General features: G+C 44.4%; 3 protein-coding genes across 3 annotated transcripts in view; 2 read left to right on the top strand and 1 right to left on the bottom strand.

The window, feature by feature from the left end:
• Positions 1–1,122: 1,122 nt before the first annotated feature.
• On the top strand, positions 1,123–9,690 carry DPH7 (diphthamide biosynthesis 7). The gene is made up of 9 exons (XM_088532178.1): positions 1,123–1,282; positions 1,588–1,708; positions 2,144–2,231; positions 2,954–3,048; positions 5,448–5,614; positions 6,137–6,209; positions 6,890–6,955; positions 7,135–7,307; positions 8,367–9,690. Exons 1-9 carry the CDS (start codon positions 1,138–1,140, stop codon positions 8,999–9,001), a joined length of 1,563 nt encoding a protein of 520 aa, XP_088388304.1. The 5' UTR covers positions 1,123–1,137; the 3' UTR covers positions 9,002–9,690.
• A 1,439-nt stretch (positions 9,691–11,129) lies between these two features.
• Positions 11,130–11,593, bottom strand: MRPL41 (mitochondrial ribosomal protein L41). Its single transcript, XM_010215742.2, has one exon. The coding sequence runs from the start codon at positions 11,558–11,560 to the stop codon at positions 11,153–11,155; it is 408 nt and encodes a 135-aa protein (XP_010214044.2). The 5' UTR covers positions 11,561–11,593; the 3' UTR covers positions 11,130–11,152.
• Positions 11,594–12,569: 976 nt separating this feature from the next.
• Positions 12,570–21,910, top strand: part of PNPLA7 (patatin like domain 7, lysophospholipase) — a 113,643-nt gene continuing 104,302 nt past the window's right edge. The window contains exons 1-8 of the mRNA XM_088532172.1: positions 12,570–12,602; positions 14,906–14,971; positions 15,436–15,523; positions 16,158–16,240; positions 17,578–17,666; positions 18,092–18,232; positions 19,550–19,709; positions 20,798–20,878. Coding sequence (XP_088388298.1) covers positions 12,570–12,602; positions 14,906–14,971; positions 15,436–15,523; positions 16,158–16,240; positions 17,578–17,666; positions 18,092–18,232; positions 19,550–19,709; positions 20,798–20,878 — 741 coding nt within the window. The remainder of the gene's footprint in view (positions 12,603–14,905; positions 14,972–15,435; positions 15,524–16,157; positions 16,241–17,577; positions 17,667–18,091; positions 18,233–19,549; positions 19,710–20,797; positions 20,879–21,910) is intronic.

Below are 21,910 nucleotides of genomic sequence, written 5' to 3'. Positions count from 1 at the left end.
AGTTTGGTTGAGCTTCCAAAATGCACTTGAGGCTATTAGAGTAGTGAAGCTGTTCTGGGATGAAGGGGGAAGTCCTCACATGGACAGAACTTAAAAGGCAGGAAACAGTTAAAGGGAAGGTTGTTTTTTGGTGGAGGGAAGTCAGAGTAGATGTCCTCAGTATGTTAACAAATAACCTGGTGGGAGGTGGGGGTGATGAAGCAGGAGGTGACAACATCCCCTGATGAGGTTATTCAGGGTAATAATAATAAAGGCTGAAGGATCTTAGGAGACTGAGCAGCTGGCAGAGAGAACGGTGGCTCAAATTCGGTGTTAGTAACCACAGGGATGCTTATGGGAAAAGCACCAAGCACTGAGCTCTCATCTGACTCTCTTCATCTTGGGGTTAGGAAAACTAGCCCCTTGCAAATGTCTCCCTGGGGAACGGCAGCAGCGGTCAGCTCAGCAAGTCAAGCTCTGGGAAAGGAAAAGAGATCAGAGAACTGCACCATGGCCAGGTATAATCCCCTGCCCGCTGCATGGTCCTGACCCTCCATCTCCGATGGGACTGCATGGGAGTGGCAAAGCCCCAGGAAGGGCAAAGAGGGTTTCCTCAGTGCTTGGGGTGCTGGATTATCCTGTGCGTTTAAAAAGACCTTGGATAAATTCAGGGAGAAAAATCAAGGGAGGGCTGTCACGGGCAGTGGCTCAGAATGTCCTTGGCCTGTAGGAGACCGGAGGCCAGGGGGTTATTTAGGGCTGCTCAAGGCTGTGGGCTCTTCTCGGATGCAGAGGTGACTTGTGGGATCTCAGCATCAGCCCCAGCAGAAACCACGACAGAAGGAGAAAATCTGGTAAAGGTGCTGTCCTTGCGCAGAGCTGCACGGTGCGACGGGATCCTTCAGGCGAGGCGGCTGTGCACGCCTGAAGGGTGTCGGTGCCGGAGCCCGCAGCTACGGCCGTCCTGGACCCCCTCCGCTTCCTTCCTCCTCCACGCCAGGGCCGCGCTCAGCCTCTGCCGCTTCCCCTTGGCAGGCGGCGCAGGCTGTGCCCGCTCCTCCCTGCGCCGCTCCGCCCCTGACCGGGAAGCAGACGAGCCGCGGTTCCGCTGGGCGACCGCGTCCCGCCACCCCCCTCGCAGCATGCGCGCGGCCCGCCATGGCGGCGCCGTGCCGGACACGCACGCTGCAGGTGGTGGACACGGAGTTCAGCGCTGACACCGTGGAATGGTGCCCCGTGGAGGGCTGGCACAGCATCCTGGCCTGTGGCACCTACCACCTGCGCCCGCCCATCGCGGTGAGGGGTGGTTCCCTCGCGCGGGCTCCCAGGGCTCTGCTGGGTCCCACCGTCTCCTCTGACCACCCCGGCCTCTGCGTTGTGGTGGCCGACAGGAGCCCTGGCTGGGCCGGAGCGGGCTGCTGAGGCCCTAGAGCTGTGGCCTCAGGGCATTAGTCCTCAAGAAAGGGGCCGGCAGAGGAGGAGCCCCGTGGCCTGCACTTCCCGCAGTACCAGCGAGGCTTCAGCACAGAGAGGTGCAGAGGAGCAGGAAACGCTGCTCAAACTGATCTTTTCTTGCCTGATTTTTGATGCAGACCAACCCTGGTGGAGGCAATGGGGCCTGCGACCGGACAGGGCGGCTCTACCTGTACCACTACAACGAGGAGCAGCCTTGCATCCCACTGGCAGAAATCCAGAGGATGGACACCCCTGCCATCCTGGACATCAAATGGTAACATCAGCTCACAGAGGCCGGCAGCTCGAAGTAGCGGGAGACCTTAGTGCAGGCTGGCGCGGTGAGCTCCTTTAGGCTGTTGGCACAGCTGCAGCTCTAATATTCACTGGCTACACTGCCCTGACTTGTGAGAGGCAAAGATTTTTGGGTTTATGCCAGCGAGCAAAGATCGGGTTCATTTCAATATTAAGATCTCCTGCTTACTTACGGCCAAGTGGGATCAGTGACCGTTGGTATCTTTTGTTCAGTATTATCTTTTCCCTCAGTGCAGGTTTGTGGGAACATGAGGAACCTTAGGTTTTCTTCATAAGATTTTTCTCTTCGTCAAGTACCCTTTCCTTCACAACCTAGAATAGAATTTATGACTCTGGTCTCCTCTTTAAATGCAAGACAGAGATATATCCAGTGCTTATTTAACTGTCATTCTTTTAGGTGCCACCTTCCCATTGCAGAGCATCCCATGGTTGGCGTTGCAAACTCGACAGGCGCTGTGCAGTTCCTCCAGCTCGTGGGCAGTGAGGTAGGTGGCTGTAACGGCTGCTGCTCTTGATGCTGTCTTTAATCCAGACTTAATACATCTCCAGCTTTGTTAGCGATGTTCAGAGTCTTTGCAAGGAAGCTGTATGTGTTCCATGGCTTTCTCAATGTGTTTAGCTTTTAAATACTTTTTCTCTTGTCTTCTGACAATAGTTTTCATAAATTCCCCAAATTCCATTCTGGCACTTGAGAACCTGCTTGGGCTTCTGCAAAGTGTAGGAGAGGAGAGGGATGAAGAAAGCAGAAGGAAACTTTGGAAACTCACTGGAGAATAAGCATGGACTAACAAACGACATAGCAAAATGTGAAAAAAAATTGTTAAAATCGGGGAAAAGTTTGGGACAGGTTTTTTTTCTTTTTTTTCAATTGACGAGGGGACTAATCAAGAGAGCTGTTTCCAGGGAGTGGAGAAAATAGTAGCCAATCTATGGCAGGATTTAGTGACCAGATCATTTCCCCTGTGCTTCAGGGCTCACTGAGGGGAGGTAAAGCTCAAGGAGAGTTTCATGGGAGACAGGAAGCAGAAGGGCGGAGATCCTGTGTTTGCAAACATTTGCCCTGCAGCTCCTTCTAAGATTGTTACGGGACATTTAATCTCTTCCGTAGCGTAGACGAATCTAATCTCCAGAAAACACCTCTCATAGCTGTGAGTGGTAGAGATCTGCCGTCTTCCCAGTGTTAACCCATTCCTTTTCTTTCCAGTAGAAGAACAGCTGCATGTTGGAGCCGTGCTTCAGGGTTGATCTGGGTGCGCAGCGCCTTGCCTTGTCCTTAGACTGGTCCACGGGACGAGAGCAATGGTGAGGATAGGAGAGAGAATAGTTGGTCTTGGAGGCTGGGGGCATGTGTGTGCCTATGTGTGCACATGGACCGTTTGCAGACATAACTTGAGGACTTTGGTGAACGAACTCCTTCGACTTTTTATGATGTGGCTTAAGACATTCTTGTTCCCAGCTGTCTCCCAACAACTTCTTTAAGATTTACTGCTTTTAGAGCAAGTGTGACAAAAGAACCAGAACATACTCTTTGGTCACTCTAACAAGAGCAGAGACTAAACCAACAGCAAATGTTAGGTGGTTCTACAGTGAGCAGTGGCAGGAGAGACAAGGGGCATGTCTACCATCCTGTTGCCTTTGGTAAAAACAAAAACTGGAAAAAAGGGCAGCTTGATCCACTGCATCCAACTGAGTTTCTCTGTCTGCTCTAAGAACTGCTAAAGTTTTAATGTGAAGTTCTACTTAAGAGCTGCTAGTAAGGAAGTAGCATGTGTAGGAAGTTTAAACTTGGTGGTTTCATGAAAAACATGAAAGAGCTGGTTTGGAAGTAGTTTCTTCATCTCACAAATGCTCATAGACTGGGTATCAGAAAGACCAAAAAGGGTTGCGATGTGTTTTCTGCAAGTTACGTGCAAACAGAATATTGCACGGAGCATGAGGTCGGTAATTGCTGGGGAACAGGTCAGTGCTGTCCTTAATGCTTTATGGCAAGTAATTTAGTGCTTTTACTAATGAAAGCTGTTTCTGTGCTGTTTAATATAAGTAGAACTTGTGGTTCTACTTTCCTTTTCCCTTACATTGTCCTTCAAGATAAATGATAATTGCCATCATGAAAAGGCCCTTTAAAGTCTATCACTGATGTATCCTCAGGGACAAACGGCCACTTTCTCAGTGTGGAACGTGCAGCTTTTCCATCTCTGTAGAAATAGTGTGTGGGGATGCAGAGATCTGGTGACCCCATTTCCCTAGTCTTTGAATCCAGGAGATTCATGATGGCTGGTAGCTGTGTGGAACTGAAAAGAAGCCCTAAGTCATGTACCGACAATTGCAGGTAACCAAACAAGTATTAATTTCAAGACAGGTTTTTGAGAAAATCTGTGCACTGAACTGCAACACTTCGGCCTGTGCTCCCTACCAAATCTTGTCCAGATACTGCAGGTGTCCTTTGCTACAGAAAGAGAGCAGAAAGCTCAGGATCAGCCAGTGCTTCAGATGCCTGTGATAGCAGAGAAATTAATATCTCATATTCTAGGAGAGGTAGCAGACTCTGAGATATCCTTGCCAGTTTGACCTGGAGGAAAAAAAATCTCTCTTTTAAATGGAACTTACGGATTTAATGCCAATCATAGAATCATAGAATGCTTAAGGTTGGAAGGGACCTCTAGAGGTCATATAGCCAAGCCCCCTGCACACGCAGGGTCACCTAGAGCACGTGGCACAGGACTGCGTCCAAGCGGGTTTTGAAGATCTCCAGAGAAGGAGACTCCACAACCTCTCTGGGCAGCCTGTTCCAGTGTACCGTCACCTTCACTGTTAAGAAATTTTTTCTTAAGTTCCTGTGGAACTTTTGATGCTTCATTTTGTGGCCGTTTCCTCTAGTTCTGTCTGTGGCCACCACTGAAAAGAGGCCAGCACCATCCTCCTCCCTCCCTCCCTTGATTCCTTGAGGTACTTATAGACACTGCTCAGGTCCCCTCTCAGCCTTCTCTTCTCCAGGCTGAAGAGGCCCAGCTCCCTCAGTCTTTCCTCTTAGGGCAGATGTTCCAGGCCCCTGATCAGCCTTGTAGCCCTGCACTGGACTCTCTCTAGCAGCTCCACATCCCTCTTGTACTGTGGAGCCCAGAACTGGACACAATACTCCAGATGTTGCCTCACCAGGGCTGACTAGAGGGGCAGGCTCACCTCCCTCAACCTGCTGGAGATGCTCTTCTTAATGCACCCCAGGATGCCATTGGCCACCTTGGCCATGAGGGCACACTGCTACCTCATGGTCAATTTGTCATCCACCATGACACCCAGGTCCCTCTCTGCAGAGCTGCTCTCCAGAAGGTTGGTCCCCAGCCTGTACTGGTGTCTGGGGTAAGCATGCTAGAAGTCAGTTATGCATCAAGGGAAAAGAAAGACCCAAGTCTTTGTTTTGCTTTTGCAAATGTGAGTTGATTGCTCTCTGTGTGAGATCAGTGAATGGGGATCATTATTGCTGATGATTTTCAGACAGAACGGACTGAAGCTGAAAAGGACTCTGTAGATGCACACATTGCTTCCACTTTGCCACCAGTTTCTCTCAACGTTTACTTGAATCAAATGTATACAGTAATATGTTACGTTATTTTTCACATTTTGGCTGTTGTTTTTTACTCTAGCAAATTCTTATGGCATGAATTTTTAGTAATTTCTAATGTTTTCTCTGTATTCCACTGTAGTGGATGTCCTTTGAGAGTGATCAGCAGTGATTCAGGGGGGAAACTGAATCTGTTCTCCATCGATGAATCTGCTCCTTCTGTGCATGTCCTGAACCAGTGGGAGGCTCACAGCTTTGAGGCCTGGATTGCAGCTTTCAATTACTGGGACACAGACGTTGTATATTCAGGTCCGTGAATGCTGGGAATCACAACTGTGGGGTTGGGAGGGGGAATAGCTTGTTCAGGGATGCGTGTTTCTTGGGATCTTACTTTCCAGAGTTGGGTATACTGCTTACTTCACACCTTTTATGAGTGTTGGTGCCCCTGTTAGGAGTAAAAGTCCTCTCAATTGTGGGAAGTGGTTTGAGATAATTTGGAGAAGAAACATCTTTCACACTGCTTGCTTTGACTGCCTAATGGGAGAAAGGATGGTGATGTCCTGGGGTTTGCAGAAAAACACTGGGAATTGGAGAGCTTCTGGATTCCAGTCTTGCTTTGTTTCAAAAGCTTTTGCTTAGCAAAAAATCCTACGCTAGTGTCCTCTACTCCACTGAAAAGCAATGAGCTCTTGTGATTGCCCGTATGTGATTGCAGTGGTGGTGCTGTGTGTCACTCAGGAGCTGTTACATAGCAGCTGGTCTGAGGAGTCTCTTACTCAGCGCTGGTCATTTGGATGGTGAGTTGGGTACCAATATTTTGTCTTCGTGCAGGAGGAGATGACAACTTGCTAAAGGGCTGGGACACAAGATGCAGTCCTGAGTCTCCTGTCTTCGCCAGCAGGAGGTAAGAGAGCTATGTCTACAACTGCACCCCAAAGCTGTCGTAAATGAAGAGTAAGGTACCTACCAACTGCTCATGCCCACCATGAAGATGGTGGTAGCTTCCTCATAAAAGGGTTCTGATTTACACTTCGGGGATTTTTGTTGTTGTTGAACTTATATAATTTGAATTGTGGCACTTTTTTTTAGAAAATATCTTGTCTTCCAGTGTTCATTCACTTGAAGTAATCCTCCTTCCCCCCTTTTTTTTCTTCTCTGGTGGTACTATATATCTTGTAGAATATGATTAAAACAGTCTGTTCAGTTCTTCAGTGAGATTTGGTACGAAACCTTAAAATACACTGAGGCTTACTGCTATGCAATTATTACTGTTGGAGGTGAAGTCTGCTGGGAGTGCAGTTGTTTTGCTGAAACTCTGATGGGTTCCGAATAGCAGTTTATGGTACAAGAATTACTCCTAGGAAATATGCTTGTGAAGAGACTGCATGGGTAGGAGTTTGGTTCTGGAAAGGTGTTTGGGCTGTGTAGATGTGATTCTACCTGGGTATTCAAAGTGTGTTTGAGTTCACTTTCCTTTCCTGGCCTGAGAGGCTTTGATACAGTAATGTGGGCCTCTATCTTGAAGGAAGACTCCTTTCTCAAGTTGTACCTCTCTCTTTTCCCTCTGATGTTGTTCTTCTGCAGACATTCAATGGGTGTGTGCAGTATTCAGTGCAGTCCCCACCGGGAGAATCTGCTGGCTACAGGCAGGTAAATCTTCTTTAGCTGCTCTTCATTAGATGTGATCAGCCTCCTCTCTTGTTTTGAATGAACAACTGTTTCTCAAGGTGTGCTCTCTTTAGAAATCTAGTGTGGGGATGACCATGTGACATTTCTTCATTTTCTTCTTCATTTTCTTGTCTGCATATTTACTTGTGTTATGTCTCCAGCTACGACGAGCACGTGCTGCTGTGGGACACCAGGAACATGAAGCAGCCATTGGCAGACACCCATGTTGAAGGTGGAGTTTGGAGGTTGAAGTGGCACCCAACTTGTGAGTTTGTGCTGCTGGCAGCCTGCATGCAGAGTGGATTCAAAATCCTTGACTGCCGGGGCAGCATGGGTGAGTGCTCAGCAGAGCAGAGATGTTCTGTGCTGCTCTTCTTTCCTACTCCCAGGTTAATGGGTAAGCTCCAACTCTGAACTTGCTAGAAAGACCCAGATGTTGTTAATAGAGAAATTCATTCCAGCTTGAGGTAACTCCTCTATCTTTCTCAGAGTAATCTTGATAGTTGGGTAAATACACTATTACTATTTGTGTGTAAATGCCTGGTAACAATCTTTCACAAGAAGAAAGCCTGTTTGCTTTGATGTGAAGGCATTAGCTGTTGACATGGCTGTCCAAGTTTGTATTCATCTTGATGGTGCAAAGGAGCATTTCGAATGTGGGGATGTCCCACTGACCTGGGTATGAACTGGTATTTGCCACAGAAAAATAGTGCCGTGCAGTCTGGTTAATCTAGCACGGCATGAGCAAGCCCTTCATGTGAATTGCAAAGTATTGCCCTGATAAATAGTTGCCCATGTTGCATTGCAAATATAGCCCTGTATCAAATGGCTGCATTCCTGGGTTTCTCCAGGCCTTGGGCAGATTCACAGCCTGTGATAGGAGGATAAATTTTTTTTTTCTGCACAAGGAACAGGAGACCGGGTGGACTGTGCTAACGCAGCAGCGCTTCTTGATCGCAGTGTTTATGCCTTGCTTTTCTTGATCCTCTCAGCGGCCCACTTGATATCAGAGTCAAATGCTCAAAGCCCCTGGGAAAGGCACACCTGTAATTTATTAATAACCAATCTTTGCAGTTGTATTTATGGCTCAGTGGAGATCACTGGATGGTCTGAGACTTTTTAGGTATTTTGAATAAAGAACTTCCTAAACGCCATGCATATTAAACCTTCTTCTCCTCCTGTTTGCTCGCTGAACAGGGAAAAGTGAAGGCTAGTGAGAGGTGGGTTAAAAATTGTCAGGATGCTTTTACCTCAGTTGTGAAGAAGGCAGTAACTGGTACTGCAGGATAGGGGAACTCTGCTGATACAACCCAGGCTATATGAGAAAGTTTTGTTAGCTGTCTGTAATGGACTGTTGCATAGCTTGATATCTGCTTATTGCATTTTTTAAAAGCGGAAAACACAGAGGAGTGTCTCATCCTAACATCCTATGTCTTGCACAACTCCTTGGCCTATGGAGCTGACTGGTCCAGGCTCTGTCCGAGGGATTCCCTGGCTGCGCTACAAGACCCAGCTGCTGCGCACCAGTCTTCTGAGGAGCTGCTGGCAAGGCCAGAGGAAAGAGATGAGAGACTGAATTTGCAGGTCCAAAACCTGAAGATAATTTATGAATCTCCTACTGCTACTTTTGATGTAATATTGGATGAGGAGAGTGAAGACCCTGCCTTGCCACTGAAAGCAGACAGGGATACTGACATGGTGCAGGGTGATACGTTGGCTGGGGATGTGGATCCAATTAGAGGCCTGGATGTAAAAAGGAGCCTAGATGTGGCTGGGGGTCAAAACCTAGAGGGAGATCCTGCATCACCAAGTGCTTCTGACCCCAGACTCTCAAAACGCAATGGAGTGAGCCCGGACAGAATTGGTGATTTAGCTGGACCATTAGACAGGTTAAAAGAAATGAGCATTATAGCAACTTGTTCATTCTATGATAATATCCTACATGTCTGGAAGTGGGAAATGAACCTGGTTACCCCTTCAGATACATCAAGTACTAGAGCTCAGTCAGAAAATGCAGTTTCACTTTAACCTCTTCAAAAGTTGGCTTTGACAGTCCCCATGGGAAGGGACAGAAATTCTTCTACTGAGAGCAACAGCTATAGCTTATGCCCTGTCCAATTTTGTTTGGGATTTTTCCAGGTGTTATTGTTGCATTTGTGAGTCTTTAAGGGCTGATACTGTTGGATTTTATGGTGTTTTCTTTTCAGCGCTGAGAAAAGCCTTTCCTGAGGAGCGTGGTCAAGCACTGACATGATTACATAGTTTTCCCTGAATGTACCGTTTTGAAGTAGGGCAGGATGTGCCTCTCAAAGGCTACTTTTTTGTACATAACACTTGAATCCCTTCAAGGCTGATTTGCATTTGTACAGTTGATCTACTTGTTTTCCTCCTTCCAAATCAAACCAAACAAAACCTGACTGCAATACTACATACAAATCTGCAATCAGTTTTTCCTGATTTTTTTTTAAGAGTAATGTGTGAGACGTGTGTACCTCACTGTGCAATCTGTAAGCTAGTGTGTACTTTGAGAAGATGTCTGTCAAAGACAGTCAAGATGCTGACAATGGAATTTGCTTATAGTGATCCTTAGTAGAGAAAAATCCTTTTTTTAGATGGAAATCCAAACTGGCAGAAATGACAGACTGCAGTTCAGATACAGGAAGTTTTGTTCTGAGTAGAGCCTTTCTTGTAAGGATTCTGGTCTATCTGGTTTTACACCAGACTTATTACCTGGATCTCATCTCACTTCATCACTCTCCAAGCTAAGCACAACCTGGTTTAGCATAAATTCTGTAGCAAGTCCTGCTACATTTTAGTGCCACACTTTACCAAAAAACCCACAAACCTGCTTGATTTCAATCTCATATTTTCTGTTATCCATAGTGAAACATAAATTTCAGTCCAAAGTCAAGTGGACTTGGACTTTTTTTTTTTTTTTTTTTTAAGGTGAACAGCTTTAAGAGCAAAACCTCCAAAAAGTGTAAGCAGTGTTTCTTGACATCTTTTAAGTTCATAACAAACACAAACAGAAACCAAAATCTTAACATTTCCCTAACTACCTCGGGGAATGGCTGCAGAATTTCTCATGGTCGCTCTACCACCTTCCTTTTTTTACTGTGAAACATCAGCAAAACACCCTACTTCTGGAACACTTTCTCCATGTTCTTATTTTTCTTCCTAGAAACAACAGCAAAAAATGCTTAAACTACCTAATTTTCTTCTAGTTTGTATGGTTTTGCTTTCAGAGTCCTAGAGGATTAGTTGCCTGGAGGGAAAGAAACACCAGCAACACGTATCTATAACAGTGTCATACCTAAAAACGAGGTACACCAGATGAGAATCTTACTGCTCTGAAACTCATTTCTCAAGGGTGAATGTAATGTGTCTTTTAGAAATTTCTTGAGCATTGTTACATGAAGATTCCTATTAGCATTGTGAACAAGAGTTTGGGTTAAAAAAAATACACCCTATTTTTGGATGTTTCTGAAATAAAATCATTATGAGCGGTCCTTGTAGAATTTTTTGGGGGGTGTCAAAGCAGACCACGAAGCTTCCTTAAGAAGAATCCATGAGAAAGGAACAGCTAGATGGCTTTTCACTATGACCCTGTTTTAATAGGTAACACTCTTCTATTGTCATGTAAGATTAAGAGAAACTAGCATAGTATTTCTGGCATAAGGGAAGCTCCCCTCAAGAAGAGACGTTAGGGGAAGGACTTACCCTAAGGAAAGCCTCAGACCTCTTAGAAGTCTCATTCCGTTCATTTTGTACTTCATTTTAGCTAAAGTAATATAAATTCATTTAACTGCTCATATAAAGAGCCATTTTTTGGCTGCTATCACCCCTGGCAGCAGTGGTGGCTGCAGCATCGGTTTGAAGGGTCTTGCTGTCCCCAGCTGGGAAACCCTAGACTCTCCCAAGGAAGCAACACTCTGCTCTCTACGTTCCAAAAGGTAACACGTATTTATTTGTTACACACATCTCTTTTGTGGTAACAGGGTACAAGGACACAGCACACAACTGCTAGCAAGGCATACGGCCCGAGCAAGCCTTCAGTCACTTGTGGAAATTAACGGCTTCCACAGCACTTTAAATCAAGCCTCCACAGAAAGACAAACCGGAGCAGCAGCAGGAAGGGTCCCGTGGCCATGGCGGTGCAGGCTGGGCCGCAACGCCGCGTCAGCGCGCATAGTTCTTGGGGAAGAGCTGGAAGAGCTTCCCCTCCTGTGTCTCCTCGAAGCCATACTTATGCAGCTGGCCCTCCTCGAAGACACCCGCCCGCACGTCCCTCTCGATGCGCGGCGCCACCACCTCGTCAAAGAGCCGCCTGGCCGTGAGCGGCGGCTCGGTGCCGGCGGGCGCGCGGTACGACACGTAGGCCTTGAGCTGGAAGCCCGCCAGGTCGGGCACAACGAACTGCGGCACCATGCGGCGCAGCAAGAGGAACTTCCTGTTGGAGGTGAGCACGCCGGGCTGCCGCGCGCCGCGGCCCTTGTTGTGGCTGCGCGGGCCGCGCTTGCTCGTGAAGGGCGCGAGGCGGTCGGCGCCGCGCACCAGCCCGCGCTGCAGCGCGCCCAGCAGCCCCATGGCGGCCCTGTCGCGGCCGCTGCGCGCGCCGCACACGCCAGCACCGCGCCTTCCCATTGGCCGCCGCGGGAGTGTGGTCGGGGCGCGCGCTAGCCCTGCCAATCCGCGGCGAACAGCCGGCGCGGCGGGCGGGGCCTGGCCGCGCGGGGGAGGGCGGGAGCACTGCCTCCTCCACCCCCGCCCCTCGCCAGTCACCTTTGACCCCAGCGGGGCGGCCCTTGCAGCAGGTGCGGGAGCCGGGCCGGGCCTTGGGGCTGCTTTGCGCTCACCGGGGAGCCCTTCCGGGCCGGGCGGCGGGCACTAACGGTGGTGCTGACGGCTTCGAGGGAGCCCCAGGGGAGCCCCGGGGCAGGACTCGGTGCTTTTTCCTCTCTTGGGTGATTTCTGTCCCTAGCGCGGAGGGGACGAGCCCCGCGGGCGGCCCCGGGTGGCCCCGCGCTGCCCTGGAGCTGCCGGCGGTGTTCCGGGCCGGGCCTCCTTCCGCGGGAGTTCCTCTCACGGGCGGGGCGCGGCGATTATTTTTATATACGTCATTGTTTATGTTTTTTATTATATTTATATCCTTTAAGGAAGGTATAACACAACAATTTTGGGTTTGTAATGCAGAGAGGGGCAGCCTGCTTGGAGGGGCTTCCTCAGGGCCATGGATGTTTTCTGTATTTAAGTTTCTTCTTTCCTTGAGGAAGTTCTGTGGGAGGGAGCTTGGGGCAGCAGCCGTGCTCCGGCCTTGGGTCCTGCTGTTGCAGGGAGCAGCCGCTGCTGCTGTCACTGCTGATAACTCCCCACTTCCTCCCCAACTCGTGTTGCCCGGTGAGGAGAAAAAGGGATAGTGAAGGAGAAGGGGAAAGAGGAGGGTGTCCTTGAAGTGGCTGGGCATGCCAAACTGGAAGAGCAGCTCCTGTCTGCTTTGCATGTGGAGTTAAAAAGATTTGGGGTTGTGGATTACCAATGTTTTTAAACTTCCCTCCCTCCTTTTTTTTTTTATTTGTTCTTGCCTGTATTTCCAGACATGGATGACGATGGCAACAGCAGCAGTCTTGAGGTATAACATACTTCACTTTATTCACTTATTTATTCGTTTTCTGTTAATATTTCCAGAGTTTGAAAGCTAATTTACCCAGTATAATAACGTTTGGCTGATAGTTTTAGGGACAGTATTTTTATATTGTTAAGAGTCTCCCCTGATGCTTTATCCTTCCAAAACTTTGAAAATTTGTTCCAGTTTTTGTGTGTTTTTTGTTTTATTTTGCTTACATTTGGATGGCTTGCAATTATTTTTTTTTCCATATCCTAAGCTTTTAATTTAAGTATTTTTTTGCTTCAACAATACATATGTAGCCTCAACAGAGATGAACTGCAGAATGTGGGAGAAGACAAGAGCTACTTGTCAGTAATCACAGATGAGACTCGTAGTCCACCAAGTCATGTAGCGCTTTTGGCAGTGCGCAACCATAAGGCCTGTGATAAGAAATTGTTTTTCTAAAAGCTAAAATACATATGCAGCAGACTTGCATGTAGGCTGAAGGTGTTTTGTTAAAATGCGGTATCTCTGGTTGAAAGGTAGACATGTGGACTGATGTGCTTATAAACTGCAGGGAAGTCTGACGTTTTAGGCAGTGCTAATTTTAAGGCCATGCTCTTTGCGCTGCCAAGCGCTTTCTACTCCTCCCTACAGGGAGTATGCCTCACTGCTTGCCTTTGCGATATGAAGTTGTTAAGTTCTTGGCAGAGCTGCTTGTTGTTTTGTGCTTGGTACCCTGCATGAGAATTAGTTAGGTAACTATGTATTAATTACCGTGAGAACCTTCTAACACAAAATTAAAAATTCTGAGCTATTTTGAATGGTAGTTTTCCTGGGAAAAGCACATATTTGAATGTACACACTCTTAGCATATTATTGCTTATTTTTTTCTGATGCAGCAAATGTCTTTTCAGGGTTGTTTAGTGAGTTTTTTTTTTTTTTGTGGAGTGTTTGGGATTTGTTAAGGGTATGTAAGGGATTCAAAAGTCCTTGAATTTGCGTGCCGACTGTACCTCTGTAAAGGAACATGAGGGATCTGTTCTGCAAACTCAGGCCGATGAGGCTTTGCAGGGCGTGCGATACAGCGGTGATTTCGTAACGTGCTGTCCTGTTGTGTCCCGGGCTTCTGCGAGGTCACAGCCTGTCTGCTCGCGTTCTGTTCCGTGTGTTTATGGTCACTGCGCTTTGCTTCTCCTGGAGGTATGTGTCTGTCGTTTGAAATGAGAACCTGCAGAGCTCCGTCACCACCGTGCCAGTAGGAGTGTGGGTGGCCCCAAATACTGGGGCAAGTCCCTTAAAAGACTCATTTCATCTTTTGTGGAGGTCTAAGTTTCTTCCTTTCCTTACCTCCTGTTTCTGTGGCGTGAGGCTTGTGTGTCCTTTATCTTCTTGCTTGTTTCTTCCCCCTGCCCCCAATATAACAACAAGGTGACTGCCAGTTGGTAACTGACAGTCCTCTTTTCCTTATTATTATACAAATCAGTTGATCTCAAATAATTGAACTGTGCTTATCCCTGGCATAGTCAAGGGAGGGTATGTTAAGTGTCCACATTAGACTTTGACAAGGAACAGCGAGTTCTTGGTATGAATGTTTTCACTTGCTGATAACAAGTGTTAATTTTTTTCTTTGCACTGCAGTATTTGGGCCTACTCCAATCCCACTAGGTAATAATCCATCATTAATTGTGATAGAATTATGTTGACTAACGTTGGGAGGATACCTTGCTAACGCATCCTGTTAAAATGACCTAAGAAAATGGGCTTTTTGTATACTTAAAGACAATGATCCACTCTGTTGACTGGTCAAGCAGGAATTTGTTTGCACTGTAGAACCAGGAGGAACTTCATGAGAGCGCCTAGTCTTGTGACTCCTGGGGTGCAGTATTTTTCCTTTCGGTCGCAAAACTAAATTAAGATGTCACCCAGACTTGAGCTCATATGTAAGGTTGGAGCTTTTTCCTTATAGGCATAATTTTCTGTTTTATTTTGAATTTCATTTGCCATTTTATTGCTTATTAGTCTCATACAGTGTTTTACATTCTGCTCTTATAGCATAGAATGATCAAGAAAAAAACATTTTTGGTCCCATTTCTAGATTATTTAGGAATTTGTTAAATAACACTGAAGCCAGTACAGATATCTCCATTAATGATGCCTACATACTGCATATGTTGTGTTTGCAATGTAGACTATAGTTGGAAGAATACGACAAAGTGACATTGTGTGTTCCAGACTATACTCAGGTGTTGTTTTGGAGGCTTTTTGCAATTAGGAGAATGAATTTCAGGTGCTGGAAACTAATTTCACCTCACTTTCTGTGCTAGGCTGTGTTACCAGCAGGTGGAACACGAATTCTTCAGTTTGTAGAAGACAGAATACAGACCACTATGGTAAGCTGAATCAGCCAAGAGAAAAGCTGCAGGTGTGCCAGTAGTGTGACGCTTTTTGTTAAGTCCTGGGAACTTAAGTCCAGGGATGTTCCAAGTCTGAGTAGACTGAGAGCTTGTTTGATTCTTCACTAGTGCTGCACAGGGGGCAGGAGCTAATTCCTATAGTTTCATTGTGTGCATCCATTTGACCATTTTGCAAATTTCACGGGGGAAAAAGCCTGCATGTTCTGTCTGCTTGAGTTTAGGAAGGAGGCACTGATATGTTTTACACTTAAACTTGTTGTCCTTCCATATAACGTTTCAGTTATAATCAGTGTTTATGAATGTGTTTGACATTCAGATATTTTACTGAGCTAGGTGTTCTATCCCCACTCCCTCCCACCCCCTCAAAAAAAAAAAAAAATTAACTTTAAAGGCTTCCCCCCCTTTTTTTTTTCCTCTCTCTCCATAAATTCTCTTCACAGCTGACTGGAATTGCAATTGGAGCTGCAGTAGCCATCTTCCTTATAGGAATTGTGGTATTTCTTGTTTACAGAAGAGTGAAACAATCTAGTAAGTACGTTTTTAAAAAATGCTTTTATTGGTGGATCATTTTCCTTTAGTGTGTTCTTAATATTATGTGGTAGACTGTGGTCCCAGGTGTGAACATAGTTGTTCATGGAGAAAAACTGTTTTAAAGGGATAAAGGACTTGGACTGCTTCACTTCTACAGAGCTAGCTGTAGAATTCCTATCTGTCGTGCAAGGCATTAGAGGTTTTGTGATAACCTTAATCTTACTTGATATGTAAATAATTTCAAGCCTGATGCGATTTCACTATTGAAATCATAGGAAGCAGATAAATTGGAGCTCTCCTTTTGGGAGATACAAAGATCAGTTCATTTTATCTATTTAGGGTGCTTTTTTTATTACCCCTCCTAGGGATTGAGTAGAGCCTCAAGCCTATTTATTCCCTAGCCTAGCTTGGCTAACCAGAGTTGGGAAATCCGGTATTAATTTAGCTTTCAGACTCTGAGTGTGCTATCTTGCTTCTTAGGAGCCATAAGCTGGAATTATGATGAGGTGGAAGAGTTGATATTGCTGCGCTTGCTCCTTAATGTAAAGCTGCAGGTGGTTTCTGATATGCCTCTTCTGATATGCCTCTGTTCTTCTGATTTCTGGTTTCTGATATGCCTCTGTTCTTCTAGAACAACTGCAACCGCATGTGCCCCAGTACCGATTTCGTAAGAGAGACAAAGTGATGTTCTATGGGCGGAAGATCATGAGAAAAGTAAGAGCACTTGGCTTTGGGGAGGGAAGTAAAGATCCAAATCCAGTCTGGAAAGCATTGTGAATGTTCAAGTACTTCACCTGCTTAGTCCAGCCCAGGACTTTTAGCCTATTAAATTTTACTGGAATTCTGGGAATGTTTCAGGACTCCCTGGAATTTTGCATGGTTTGCTAATGGGAACAGCAGTAGCTTTAGAATCAAATTGGACCCACGCAGAAATAGATTTTTAAAGGGCTCTTTCAGGTTAATTCTTCAAGATTCTTTGGTATATATATCTTTCCCTGGTGAGTAACTTTATTTTGTTAGTCACATCTAGCCGAGGAGTCATTTTCTCTTCTGAACTACCACAGCAGGTATCAGCTGCAGGGAGTTCAGGTAAGTAGACTTACTAATTAGGAAGGAAATGATTCCCTTAACCTGGCATTTACAATGCAGATTGGGCTTCATGTAGAAGGTAGCCAAACAAAAGTCCATGTGAAAGTCCAAAATTCATTAGTGTTAAGTGTTTTTATTTGTTGTTTGTTTGTTTTTAAATATAACACATAAAAGATCCTTAAAATTCCATATGGTAAAGTTATTTAAGCTTTTTTGTTTGTTTGGGGGATTTAGACCTCAGTTTCTAGTTTTATTCCCAAATGAGATAGAGAATATTACAAAATAAACTGTCCTTTGTGTATTATTGGTAAAATATCAAGCTTTCACTTAATGATTAAAAAAAGGCATGATGGGAACAAACAAGTTTCCAAATTAAATAAAAAGCTAAAAAGACTTTTCTGTGTGTATGAGGGAAGTTTTCCTGGGGTTCAATTCCCACAAGGAGAACTAGTGATGGTTTGGAATGTTTTCTTGGTTTTGCAGTTGCATTGCTCCAGGAGGTGGCAGTCAGCTACCCTGAAAAACAAATGAAAGGCTTCGTTGCTGCAAGTTGTCACCAACTCAAAAGTGACTCTGGCCCTGCTTGTTAGCTTACCAGAATATCATAGGACTGCTGATGCATTCAGTATTACTTATGTGTCTAATGCTCTGTGCTCTTGAGTGAGAACTGTATAGTCAAGTTTTTTTTTTTTTTTTTTTTTGGTTGGTTGCTTTTGTTTTGTTTTTCTTCCAGTCATCCATTACCACTGTAATAGTTACTTATCAAAATGACAGTATTCGTTCTTAAAAGAAAGAGATCCTGCAGCAGGTGTTAGTCTTCCAGAGTCTTATGTAAGTGTGTCACTTTGCTCATGTTCTGAAGGCTTGGTTTATAAGTGGCATCCTCTGTAGGATCTGAACTCATGTTCTGTATCTATCTATGTTTATACTTAATTATTTTTGTTTTCCTTATCTCTTCCTAGGTTACAACTCTTCCAAACTCCCTGGTTGGGAATACTGTGCCTCGCCAAAGGATGAGGAAACGGGCAAAAGTTTTATCATTGGCTAAAAGGTACTTGGGCTTCTAGGGAGAGAAGGATTTATGCCATGGAGGCTGCAGTATGAGATATTTCAGGAGATACTGGAAACTCTGTGTTTTTTCTCTGGTGTGGAGCCTCTCTCTTGTACAGCTCTTCTTGGTTGCTGTTTTTACAGTCATTTGAATGGCCAGCTGTGCATCAGGCTAGTGTTTTGTTGGGAAATTTGCTGGAATAGAGGGGGTACCCACCCAGTGCTGCCTGTAGTTTTGTTAAAGACAGACAGGTCAGGAGCAGTGACAGAGTGGGCTGCTGCTGTTGGATCTGTTTGATAACGTGTAACATGCTATGGCATGTGTTTAATGTTGCAGTCTGCCTGTGGTGTCAGCATGAAGCCTGTTAGCACTGAAAGGAAGAGAGTTCCAGATCCTTCTGATTTCTGTTTATTTTTTCTTCCTAGGATTCTGCGTATTAAGAAGGAGTGTCCAACACTGCAGCCAAAAGAACCACCTCCTTCTCTGCTAGAGGCAGACCTCACTGAATTTGATGTGAAGAATTCCCATTTGCCATCAGAAGTGCTGTATATGCTTAAAAACGTTAGGTAATGTTAAATGGGAAGTTGAGCTTGAAGTTTGGTTTTAACGGGTGTTCAAATGATATAAACACTTGATAGTTTATATAAAGTGTTGAGTTTTATCCATTGTGTGGTCAGTCTCTTCAAGCAGTTGGCTGAAAGTTTGTTTGAGGGTAAGGAGAGAATAAATCTAACTTAACTTTCTAAAAACATTATGAAATAAAGAGAAAGGTAGTATCCAAACTTGGAGATAATTATGATAAAGCTTTTCTAACTGGAACAGATTTATGTTAATGCATTCTTAAAAATTCCCTTTAGACTGTATTAGGCTTATTTTTGATACAAAAAGGCACTGTAATTGGCAAATGCTAATTGAATACTAAACTGGCAACTCCCTAATTGCAGCTTTTTTTTTCTCTCTCATCTAAAAAAATACAAAAGGAGTCAAAGTCAACTTAATCCTTAATAATAGGGGATGGTCTTTGTGCCCATTCAGTCAAGGGTTGTGTTGATTACATAGGGAAGAAAATGAGATTTCTTTCCAGCTCTTTAGTTTTGGTTTTGTTTGTTTTCAGCTGTTTTTCTTATGATCTAGTTTAGTCCTGAAGGTCATAATCGTTGTCTGCTTGGTCATCTAATAAAATTGCTATTTAAGTCACCTAAACTTTCCACAGTGTAATTACAATTTTCTATAACTAATTGATGTTGCAGTAAAATTTGAATAATGGATACTGTTAATGAGCTAATGGAGTGGTATCAAGGGCCCTTCTTGTGCTGTGCACTGAAGGATACAGGTGTTTTGTCTGTCTGGTGGTGACTAATTGCCATTACCGCAGGAGCCTGCTTGAATGTTGCCTCCAGAAGACAGAGTATCCAAACGTAAATACATTCAGATGTGGGGTTTTTTTTTTCCTATTGTTTTCAGCATCTCTTATGTTCTGGTTACATTGACAGGATAGCTGTACTAAAAGGGAAGGGTTTAAAAGGTGACTTTTTCATAAAATGCGTGAATCTTTTGCAGGTTTTTACATTTTGTCCCCTTCAAAAGCCACTCTAGTGTGTGTTTGGAGGGTACTGAATATGGTTCCTTCTGAGTCTGCTGGTGTTCCCCAGAGTGCTGTTCAAAGCAGAGCCCCAGTGTTGATCATTTTTGGTGTTTTGCAGTACTTCTGCCTCGGGAGTTCTACCCCTTCTGTGGTGCCACTGGGCTCCATGCTACAAATATGTGCTGTTTGTACCTGGAGGTCTGCTAATTTATGAAGGCTGTTGAAAGGACAGTGATAGTCTTAAGTTCCTCTCTGCAGAAGAGAGAAGAAGGTTAATATTTTGCTTTCCTTTCCACAGGGTTCTTGGTCACTTTGAGAAGCCCCTTTTTCTGGAGCTGTGTAAGCACATGTTTTTTGTACAGTTGCATGAAGGTGAATACATCTTCCGTCCTGGGCAGCTGGATAACAGCATCTATGTTGTGCAGGATGGCAAGCTGGAAGTTTGCATACAAGAAAGTGTAAGAATAAACTGAATTGTAATTCTTGAACTACATCTGTTGGCATAGGGCATAGGCTGGCATTAATCATTAAACTTTGATTAAGTTTAAGCAATTGAATCATACCGTGCTTTGGAGGAGGCTGCTTCCAACCATTCAGGGCCATAGTGTTTATTAAAGTCAAGGTTTTTACTGTGATTCCCCATGTCTTAAATGAGTGAGCTAAAGGCAACTCAGACATTCTCAGATATCCTCATAGTGGTTGCTTGGGTGATAGTTATATAAAACAGGTATATAAAGCAGGATAGTGGCAGCGGGAGGCATCAAAAATACTCCACCCCCAAATATTTTAACTGATATTCAGGAGAATTCTCCTAGGAGATGGAAGATTCAGAATCACTTTGGGTTAGATAGGGCAAAGAAATGACAGCTTGTGTCACTGGTGAGTCCTAAAATGTTGGATGTCAAAAAATCCCTTCTAATTGTCATTAGTTTCCTAATAACTAATTGGTGAGGAAGCTAAAGTTTCCTCCTCGTCCTTTCCTGACAGAAATATTTCAGCACAGCTTTAAAATGTGAACAGTTTTTTAATGTATGAGAAAGCTGTTTATTTTGTTTGGAAATTATCCCAATTTTGCTGATTTCTATATGCTTTTGGATTCATCTATTCTTCATAGATTGTGCTGACTGGCACCATGTATCATCTCTCAACAAAAGCAACTAATTCTGTGTCAGAATAGAGTGGAGTTTTTTGTTCTGTTTTTTAAGAAAAATTAAAAAACAAAAACCAAAAACCCAAGCAGGTCACGTCTACCCCTAGATAAAACTGGCTTTTGGTTTCATTTGTCGCTCCCTGAACTGCTTTAGGTGTCCTTGAAGGTCTTGTGTTTTTGCTTCTGTCACTTAAAACTGCAATTTAAAACCTTGGCATTGTGGTGGACCACCTCCATCACAGCAGAGGGAAAACTAAGGTCTGGCTCTCATGAGGGACCATCTCTGTTAGCTCCATTCAGGCTCTAGGAGCACAAGAGCAAGCTGGGCTTTCAGAAATACTCCACATGTACCTGATAGGTTTGTGTCTGTAGTAACCTTCTCTCCTCTGCTTGCAGGATGGCACAGAAGTGGTTGTTAAGGAGGTGCTGGCGGGAGACAGTGTCCACAGCCTTCTCAGCATCCTTGACGTTATCACGGTACGTTCTGAACATACAGGTTTTCTGCGGGGCTGCAGGTTCAGTCACCCTGAACTAACCTCAGGCTTGGCATGTTGCTACGAAAGAATCTTAACGGGAAATGTTCCTTTGATGGGACTTTCTCTTCCTTCTGGGCCTTCACAGCTGTTAACTTAACTCTGTAGTAAGTAAATTGGTTGGAAACATATAGACTTGAGAGTGTAACACAAGCTATTTCTTAACAATGTCTCTGGTAAGTGATGGGGTTAGATTGTTCTTTTGTGGCTGGAAAAATGAGGTACAGTTTGATTTATTCAAGGTCATATAGGAATCAAGAGAAAGACCAGGCTAAGACCCAGGGTTCCTGGCTTTTAGACCATTTGCCTTATTACTAATGAATTTATTTGTATCAGTCCTAATTACAATCATATGAATCATCAGATTTGTTTTAATCATACTGTGGAACAAGCTGATGGATTTCATATAATACTATAATGTTGCCAGTGGCCATCTGATGGTTGTGCTCTCTGGCAGGCAACAAAATGAGCTAAGTGCTGGCTGGTCATAGACTATTGATTTGTACAGTAAGTATATATTTCAGTTGAAATTCAAATGACTGTTCAAAATGTCACTGCATTTTTTTAGAAATTGAAGGTAGCAAACGCGTCATATTCGATAATACACAGGCATTTGAGTGTTTGCTTGAATGTTTTCGATAGCTGAAAAGATGAATAAAATGTAAGTGATAAACTGTTCTTGTTTGACCTTGTAGCATGTTTCTCATGCTTCTCAATTCCATTTTGTTAAAAGATTCCCTTATTCTAGTCATAATGATTCTGTTACATGTTCTTTGCCACTTTTAGATGCAACTATACATATATATATATATATAATGGAAATCAGATACACTTTATATATTATATAAAAACCTATTGAAAGCCATATACAATTTTTAAGCTCAGTCATGCTTTCTTCTGTAGAAAGTAATGGCGCACGAATAACTTAGGTCTGTGCAAGCGTGGTACCTGCTGTCAAGTTTATATTAATAGCAGA

Source organism: Tinamus guttatus, unplaced genomic scaffold, assembly GCF_059628265.1.
Source record: "Tinamus guttatus ecotype Peru unplaced genomic scaffold, ASM5962826v1 Tinamus_guttatus_pri_ptg000457l, whole genome shotgun sequence".
In the NCBI taxonomy this organism is placed as follows: domain Eukaryota; kingdom Metazoa; phylum Chordata; class Aves; order Tinamiformes; family Tinamidae; genus Tinamus; species Tinamus guttatus.
This window is presented reverse-complemented; position numbering and strand designations above follow the sequence as displayed.